Source organism: Melanaphis sacchari, unplaced genomic scaffold (assembly GCF_002803265.2).
Source record: "Melanaphis sacchari strain LSU unplaced genomic scaffold, SCAv2.0 Contig1463_pilon_pilon, whole genome shotgun sequence".
NCBI lineage: Eukaryota > Metazoa > Arthropoda > Insecta > Hemiptera > Aphididae > Melanaphis > Melanaphis sacchari.
This window is the reverse complement of record NW_020270627.1, coordinates 1-10,150: the sequence shown is the minus strand read 5'-3', so window position 1 is coordinate 10,150 and position 10,150 is coordinate 1. Positions and strand designations below refer to the sequence as shown.

Here is a 10,150-nt window from a genome sequence, read left to right as displayed (position 1 = left end):
CATTATATTGGTACACCTACCGGTCAACGGCGTTGTCGGTACTGTTGCCACGCTCTATACCGCGCGTTAATGGTAAACGATGACGCTAGAAATGTTATACCGGTATACGACGTCCCTACTCTTTGATCTGTGGTGGAAATTCCCTATTCTAGGACACAATCCCGGAAAAGGTAGTTGTCAGAAAAAGTTGAGCAATTCATATCTCAAGCAGTGAACAGTGATACCAATGCTAAAACCAAAAGTGTTATACAAAATAATCACAACCATCAGCAAATTACCAAAAATTTTAATTTATTAATAATATTTATAACTTTATTTTAATACATTTAATACAATAATTAATACAGTCCGCAATAAATATAAACTTTTGTTTATTACTCCGGTGGTAATCGATGTTTGTCTCGCGAGTAATATTGTATAGGTAATATGCAGAAACGGTACGCGGTAATTTTGTTAATGACTGGACGGCGAAAGGCTGCACAATTTTATTCTGCTGTACGCGATCTTGAATTAATTTAACGTCGTGTTATTATACGAATCTTTATTTGAGCACGCGTTTATATTTTTGATTGTTATGCACGTTGAAACGCGGTAAACTAAAATAAAATAGCAGGATTACAAACATCTATTGGAATATTTTTATTTACGATCTACAGTCTTCCGCGATCAAAACAATAGTCAGTTTCAGTAAAAATCTACATTTTGGACAACACTTCGACATGTTGAGAATGAGAGTCGAATGGTTTAGTTGCGATTTTACCAGGATATTATTATGATTACTTAAATTAAAATAAGAGTAAATTGAAATTCATTAATGTTGTTTAGACTGGTAATATATCATAAATATTACAAATGTATACACAGTTGCTTTGTTACTTTGTTATTAAATCGCAACGTATAAATTACATTGTTTGACATAATATCAATGTTTCATTAGGAAGTTAAATAAGTGTATTTTGCATGAATTAAAATAGATGGATGCACGAGAGGTTTAGAGGCCGATTATAGGGGCTGTTGTATTTACGTTGGTTTCTTCCTGAATAAATTAATTTCTATTACCTTGTTTATAAACATATTTTTAACCTTGACGTTGGAGTTGGTTCGATTTCATCAACCGTTTTAAATAATTGATTTATGTCATTACTCATTAGCCTAATGCGCATTAAAAGAGTATTTATATTATTCTTACTCCTGAATGAATGCGAACTGATTTAATGATTATTAATAATTGCATGTTTAGTATGATTGATTCAAATTAAAGTATATTGATTATATTAAAAATAATGGTAATAAAATATAAAGCTATGTAAACGAGTTTTTCCTAATCAATGAATTGTGCTCGAAAGTTTTTCAGGTTACGAGTTTTATCTAAGATAAATAAATATTAGTAAAAATAACTACAAAAATAATTTTGATAATAACACAGTGAACAAAAATTTAAATGATTCAATTTTATAAATTCAAATCATGACATAAGTCCTTGTTATTTATTTTCAACTAAAAATAAATGTTTTCGCTTGTCGATCTATGATTGTTGTCTACAGTATTTCTAATTTATTCTAAATATGACATTGCAAATTCTGCTATCACTTCAATAAATTAGGTATACTGGAATATATTGAATAGAACAGAATTAAATTTTAGGTGAAATGTTTCACAACTATCAGTTGTGCGTAAGAATTTGATAATTCTGCACATACACAATGAAATAAAAGCATAATAATGAGCGCACAAATGGTATGAATCTTAATAAAACAATGAACACAACTCGTATTTTCTATTTATATCATTGAAACACAACTCGTGTATCTTTTTATTGTTAAGCCCGGCAACTAGACCATTAGCTGTTGTAATTCGTTGTAGGTTACGGTAGGTTGTATTTTATGATTGTTACGGTTGATACAAACACGTTATGTGGCAGGTTTTCACTATGATCAGTGGTCACCCGTCCCGATGATACTATTCGTACTCTTACATTCCATGTAAGTAAACGTATACATATATGGGCAAACCATTACGATAATAAACGTCAAATACACCGATTAACAACTAATTTATCAATTTTTTAATTTTAATTAACTCTTATCTTGAATATTTTGGATTGTTATATTATTGATCAATTTTTGAAAGATAAAAATCGATTGTTTGGTGAAGTAAAATCGTCCTAGGGATTGGTTAGATTGGATATTGTGTTTTACGGCGATACTTAATTCGACAATATTTCCGCTAGTCCCACTCTTGGTTTCCATCATTGCGGATCACCAACCCTACGTTTATGGACATTAATTATATTTACATTATTTAAAAATAAAAATAAATAGGTTATATTCGTATTATCACACATTAATTCAAATGTAATATGTGATGGTGGAAATACATATCCTAGGTCCATCGCCAAACAGGAGGAACGTTCCGTGTGGTCTTGAACTTATATTTTCTTCAGTAAATCGTTCAGGATCAAACATTTGGGTCTGAATAATACCCAGGATCGCCGACAATGAATATATTGGGATTAATAATCTCTCACCAACATTTAAGAATGTATTTACTGTCTGCAATGTGCTTCTGAGTGCAAACTCGACTAAAATGGAACTGACGGGTACAGTCTCAATGTTTCTAAAAGTATATTGGTAAAAAGTTTACCATAAAGTTAAAATATATTTTATCTATTAATAATTCATTTGCTTTAAATTCATAACATAACATTATATACATACTATTTATCACACCATATCCGATATTATTTCATGTCTTTTAACATATAGTACGAAAGCTTTCATCGTTTGCGATCAATGTTTTGCTTAATTTTTCTCGTAATTTTGCTTGAATTTCAGGATTCATTGCTAGCTCTATAAGTAATAACTTATTGTGGAAGCTGTAGTTCAAACAACAATAAAAAGAATAGACCATTTGCTGCTAATATCCAGTAAATAATTCTGAAAATGTTAGAGATGAATAATAATATCATACGAGTGGTACTTTGCATTATGTATTTTTCTCAAGATAAGATTATATTCGAGGTTATACAATACATTTCGTGACATAATCAAGTAATTTTTGCAATTTATGTGTGCATGAAAATGTATTTAAATTAATCGATTTGATTTTAATTTTAACTGTGATTATACTTTATAAACATAGTTAAAATTTATAGGATATATGCTAATAATTGTAAATAAGTATTGATGCTTTATTTAAGTCAATACAATTATCTATTTATAAAATATAAATAAATATCTTTAGCTGATTATTGATTATTATTTATATGCTCATTTAGATAATTATCTAATATCGTAATTATATAATTTACCACTTAAGTACCAGATTTAAGTTCAATATAATGTACATATTTATTTATAATTTATTTAGTAGTTATGAATTAGTGTTCCATAGGTCATAGCTGATAGTTATTATTTGTATGAACCTTTAATGAACAATAGAATTTAATGAATACATTAATACCTAATAAACTTGATTCAGGTAATAGTTTTACATAGTTCTCCAAACACAAATAAGCAATACTTAATACTAACTATTTTATTATTATAATAAGATTTTGATTAATATTTTATTATCGATCAACTTCTACAATATCGTTAGTCGGATAAAATATAACTCAACATAAACTTAGCCAGACAATAGTATGAAACTAAATTTAGAGCAAATTCTGTCAAACATTTTGAAGTAACTATAAAGCTGAATTACTGTTATAATGTTACTAATGAATACGCGGATATACGCTGTATACTCGTCAGCAATTTTGATTTTCGGCGTATGCAATTTAAATGTCATTTACGGGTAAACGCACTTTCTAAAACTCGAAAACCAAATGAAACTTGTACATAGTTATAGGAAAATTTTTGATGTTTAATGAACTATTTATCTTATTTATCAGTATACACTGTATTTAATGTATTTTGTAATTTATTAAATTTAAAAATCGTTTATTGACACGGGCTAAATATTGTTATGATACAATGTTGAAACAAAATATAGCAATACATATATAACAGAACAAAAATACGTGCCAGCGTTACCGGTCTTTAATTTTATAGTGATACATTAGAAGTTAATAGTTCATTAAAACATCAAAAATTTCTACAAACTATAATAAATTTCATTTGGTTTCGAGTTATTTTAGGAGCGTTACCGTAAATGATGTTGGTGGGTATGCGCCGAAAATCAAAATTGCTGACATACAGCGTATATCCGCGTATTCATTAGTAACATTATAACAGTACATCTAAGCATAGTTACTTGTTTGACAAATTTGCTCTCTAAACAGTTCATACTATTTATTCATATATGACATAGGTACTATATTTATGTTGGTATATTTTATCGACTAACGATATTGTGTCGATAATAAGTAATCAAAAATGCTATTAGTAATACTTAGTATTAGTTAGTATTAAATATTGCTTATTTGTTGCTTGATAACTATGTAAAAACTTATTACCTGGAATCTGCTTATTAGGTATTAATGTATTCATTAAATTCTATTAGTTCATTAAATACTATACAAATAATTAACTGTAGCTATGACCTGGAACACTAATTAATATACTAAATAAATTTATAAATAAATATGTACATTATATTGAACTTAAATCTGTAGTAACTTAATTATAAATTATAAATTATTGATATTGAATAGTATCTAAATGAACATATAAATAATAATCAATCAGCAAAAGATATTTATTTATATTTTATAATAGATAGTGCCGTGACAAATAAAGAATACTCTATTTCATAGTATTAGCATATAACATAATTTAACATAAACATAATGTATATAATCTGATTAAAATTAAATCAAACTCGATTAATTTCAAATACATTTTCATGCACATAAGTGAAATTACTTGAATATGTCACGAAATGTATTGTATAACCCTCAGATATATCTTGAAAATACATACCAAAGTACTCGTATGATAGTATTATTCAATTCTAAATTACTTTTTCAATTATTACTGATGACATATTAGCAACAATGCATTCGTATTCTTCATTACTGGTTACTTCACAATAGTTATTGTTTATATAAAACTAGCAATGAATCCCTGAAATTCAGTAAAATTAGAAAAAGTAAGCAAACATTGGACGCAAACGATGGGGCTTTCGTACGATACGTTAAAGATGAAATATTTGGATATGGTATTAAATGGTTATTATCATATACTATATGTTATGTTATGAATTTAAGTAATGGGTATTAATAGTAAATATATTTTAACTATAAATAAACTTTTTACCATACTTTTAGGCTGATGAGACTAAATCAGTTCAGTTTTTAGGTCGAGGATTTGCATAAGTACACGATTGCAGACAGTAACATATCTCTAAATGTTGGTGATTAATTAATGTCCCAATATATTCATTATCATGATCTACTAAGACCAAATACTCTTTGATCCTAGTGATTTACTGAAGAAAATAAGTTCAAGACCACACGAACGTTCTCCATTTAACTGAACCTAGGATATGTATCATTAATTACCTACACTTACATTTAAGTATTAATATAATAATAAATATAAATGCATTTATTTTTATTTTAAATAATGTATAATATAATGTGTCCATAAATGAGGTTGCGATTAATATTCGAATTTGATATCGCAAATGCTATAATGCGTGCTGTCCGGATACTGTAGTTGTGCACGCGCCGCTCGCGATGGTCTCGTCCACCTTTTGGTTGGAAATCGTACCGGCCGTCGTCATAGCGTCGGTTCTGCTGGCGTACGTCTACTGCACTCGTCACTACGGCCACTGGACGGCGCTGGGCGTGCCGCACACCAAACCGACGCCGTTGCTGGGCCACTTCGCCGGGCCCACGGTGGGTCGCGAGTCGACCGCAATCACCGTGGACACGTTCTACCGGCTGTTTGCCGGCCACCGGTACTTCGGGCTGTACCAGCTCCGGTGCCCCATGCTGGTGGTGCGCGATCCCGCACTGGTGCACGCGGTGCTGGCCACAGAGTTCGGGTCGTTCCACGACCGGATGATGAGCCGGACGTCGTTCGAACACGACGGGCTGTTCAACAACCTGGTGAACCTTAGGGGCGAGAGGTGGAAAGCGGTCCGGGCCAAGCTGAGCCCCACGTTCACCGTGGCCAAGCTCAAAGCCATGTTCGCCAGCCTGCATGTGTGCACCGGCCAACTCGCCGACAAACTATCGTCGCTGACGTCCGACGACCAAGGTATAATATTTTGTGACATTATGCGTCTGTGTAAGATATTACCGCGGTCGACGTCAATAATTTTTGTCTGTTTTGTTTGTGATTAAAAGTATTATACCTGCTGACAATCGCTATAGTAAGTCTAAAAAGTGACAAATGTTTAAAACGTTATTCAAAACGATCACAATATTATTATACTGCTAAACACACCGTGTGAACATTTCACCCAGTATCTTCGAAATCGTAATTAAAAGTGATGTGTGTGAAGATTACGTTAAAAATAATAATATAATTATCTTCTTTTATAAGACATATTGTGATGCTGAGTTGCATGAAAAATCACTGAACATTTATTAAATCGATCGGAAGTTAATAGTCCCTAAAGAATGATTTAATGGCCAATGATTGGTCCAATAAACCAATCAACTATTTATGTGACCCGACAATAATAGGTAGGCATATTGAACATTTATGTAAGTTTAATCTACGCGTTTAAACTGTATATTACAGAAACTCTATACCTAATAAGCGACACCATGAAAATTTTATTACCTACAATTTATATTAGTTAAAAGATTCACCAATACAAGTGATGGGTATAGTACAAGCAATTTAAGTTATTGTATATCCAATATCACAATTTATTTATTTATTTGTTATTTCAGTATTCGTGACAACTGTAGTTGAAGTGCTCTGTATAACTAGTTTTTTATTTCACAAACTTTCTTTTTTTGAAGAAATATAAAACCATGCATTATAATACCATTGTTATTGACTAACAATACGATGAAACGTATAATTACGCTTATATAATAGGTAATCTAGAGCATCGGAGGTTAACGATTATCATATGAATTGAGTAAAGCTTTAAATTATATCTACTAATATTGACAACAAATTTTATGAAAATAAAATGAATAATGAATCTTTTACGATTAAGCTGCATGATGCAGTAAGTGAACGTTTTAGATATACCTAGTTGGATAATAAGTGAAAGCTGTTTTTGAATATCTCATTTCGAGTGCATTGACACATTATAAAAGTAAAAACTGTTTAGTTACACCTAACTCAAATATAAATCTTCGTTTATCGATTAGAAATGTACAGTAGGTAATTATTTAATTTAGAAAAAACATCATAAAAAATTGTTACATATTTGATTGTCATAATATAGGTAACAATTTTAATTAAATCTTAACATTTTTCCAAAAAAAAAAGAAAAAAAAAAATTAAAAATATATATAGCTTTCATAACAGTACCTACTTAACTAAATTACAAATTAATTAATATATAGTATTATTTAAATGTAAATATATTAAGTATCTTATCTTAAAACCTTAATGAAGCACACTTTACAAATGACTAATTAATAATATAGATTCATATTAAAATTATTTTTTATATTTTTTAATACTTCACATTGTTATTTTCATATTGTTGTACTAAATTACAATAAATTTATATAAATATACCGAGTATATTATATATACGTATTACAAATTAAATTTCCATGAATATTACCTTGTAGTTTGTTTATTCTAAACGTATAAATCACCTATTATTATAACTTAAAAAATGATCTTGCACTTGTTATGGTAAATCCTTAAACTACACGCAGAAGGCAAATTATTATCAATCAAATGCAATTTATTTAATTTGTTATGTAGGTATCTATGTAAACATTTTATTTTACCAAGCAAAAATGTGTAGATATATACAATTTACAATAATAGAAAATTTATAATTATATATTTGATGTTTTTAGTACATTATAATATAGCACGTCTTATTATGTATTATGTGATTAGTAAACTAAAAACCTTACAAACGTATTAGGTAATGTATTAATTAAAATAAAATAAAAATATTTTGTATATACAATTTGTTTAAATTTAATAATAATTTTAGCTTTATCATGTTTATTGAACACAGGTATTATTAATGTCACCGATATATCATCAAAATTTACAATCGATACAATTGGAAGGTGTGCTTTTGGGATAAAATGCAATACACTTTTTGACTCGAATACAGAATTTCAAAGAGCTGGACAGGCAATATTTACACCCACACTGAAATCATCTGTATTAAACTTCATGAGATTAATTGATCTAGGATGGCTTGTGGACTTGTTAAGATTACGTAGTATGCCCGATCAAGTCTATGAATTTTATTTTAATTTATTTCAAGATACAATGGAGTTACGTAAAAGAGAAAAAGAAGAACGTAATGATTTCATTTCGATTTTAATCAAATTGAGAAACGATGAAAAAAAAAATAGCAGTCAAGTTGGTAAGTTATATAAAAGATATTTTAAATACCAATTAGGAATGTTTTGTTTGAAAAATTTAGAGATTAAGATTAATTCGATATCTACTTGATAACTAGTAAATGCAATACACTAATAAAATTATATAAATAATTATTATAACTTTATCGTGATTCAAGATGAGTACGTAAATATAAAACCTAAAATAACATTGTAGGTTTTTAAATGATGAGACCACGTGAATTATGAAGTCCCCGGGTCTGTCTCCCTCCTAGGCTCTGGGGCTATATATAATAATTCATTAAGTATATTTATTTAATATCGATTATAATAATATATTAATTTGAATAAATTATCAACTACTTACAAAAATGATGATTCAACTCTATAAATTATTTCGTCACAATAAGTACATTAAGCGATATTGAAGCCCTCTCTGCACCCTTTGAATAAATTCTGATTGTACAACTGATTCAAGAATTTAACATAATTAGTAAGCAATTATTCAGATTTTAATATTTATTTAACATTAACTGACTTATTATAAAAGTATAAAAACGAGCTTAAATATGTTATTTGTTAATATTGATCATCAGATATATAGACGCATTCACTATAATTACTGCACATGTATCTGAACAAATAAGAACTAATTATTGATTAAAATGTTTTCAATATGTAATTCAGATCACTTATCTACACATATTGAACAAATGATATATCGTAGTAAAAACCACAATCTATATAATTAATGGCCAACAAGAATATCATGATCATAATATTTACTATATATACATATATATATATTATTTTATAAGTGGTCACGCAGAAGCCTAAATTTTAATATAGACATTTGTAATTAAAAAAATGTTGGTATGCCTTTATCTAAAAAAACTGCTCTATCGAATCGGACGACACATAATAGATTTCGTCCGATTTTAACAAGAGCACTCTCCCTGCATATAATATGTCTCCAACTAAGAAATATTTTGTACAATATATATAGGTAATATAATATTATTGCTATTTTTATTAATCGATACATAATAATTAATTATTAATTTTACTAACTAAATTTTAACAATTTTTAGAATTATTTACTGACGATGTCTTAGCTTCAAATGCATTCATATTTTTCGCGGCTGGATTTGAAACTACTGCATCTGCTATGAGCTATTGTCTATACGAGTTAGCTTTGAATCAAGACATTCAAATCGAATTGCGCAAACAAATCAAACACACACTAAACGAAAACGAAGGGATTCTCACTTACGATGTGGTAAAAGATATGAAGTATTTGGATATGGTATTAAATGGTTAGAGCACAATTTTAATGCAAAAAAATTCAGCTATGTTAACAAAAAATATTTTCCGATTTTTAAATTATAACTCATAAAACATAAATAAATAATATTTTAGAAACGTTGAGAATACATCCACCAGGACCAAGTCTATTGCGAGTATGTACTAAAAAATTTAAAATACCAGACAGTGATATAACTTTGGACGTTGGTACGAAAGTACTTATACCAACATATTCCCTACACCACGACCCCGTGTATTATCCAAATCCAGAAGTGTTTGATCCCCTGCGGTTCACAGAAGAAAATAAAGCTTTGAGACCGAATGGAACGTTCCTACCATTTGGCGATGGACCTAGGATTTGTATCGGTAAAAGTTGTTCACTTAAAT

The 10,150-nt window shown here is 29.0% G+C and overlaps 1 protein-coding gene and 1 pseudogene across 1 annotated transcript; one reads left to right on the top strand and one right to left on the bottom strand.

The window, feature by feature from the left end:
* Positions 1 to 2,348: 2,348 nt before the first annotated feature.
* Positions 2,349 to 2,910, bottom strand: LOC112591865 (annotated as a pseudogene).
* A 2,725-nt stretch (positions 2,911 to 5,635) lies between these two features.
* On the top strand, positions 5,636 to 10,129 carry LOC112591864 (cytochrome P450 6a2-like; the record flags this gene model as incomplete). Its single annotated transcript, XM_025335797.1, is given in 4 exon segments — positions 5,636 to 6,209; positions 8,122 to 8,481; positions 9,550 to 9,774; positions 9,878 to 10,129. Coding segments are annotated over 4 exon segments (1,363 nt in total), but the record flags the coding sequence as incomplete, so codon positions are not given.
* Positions 10,130 to 10,150: the final 21 nt, after the last annotated feature.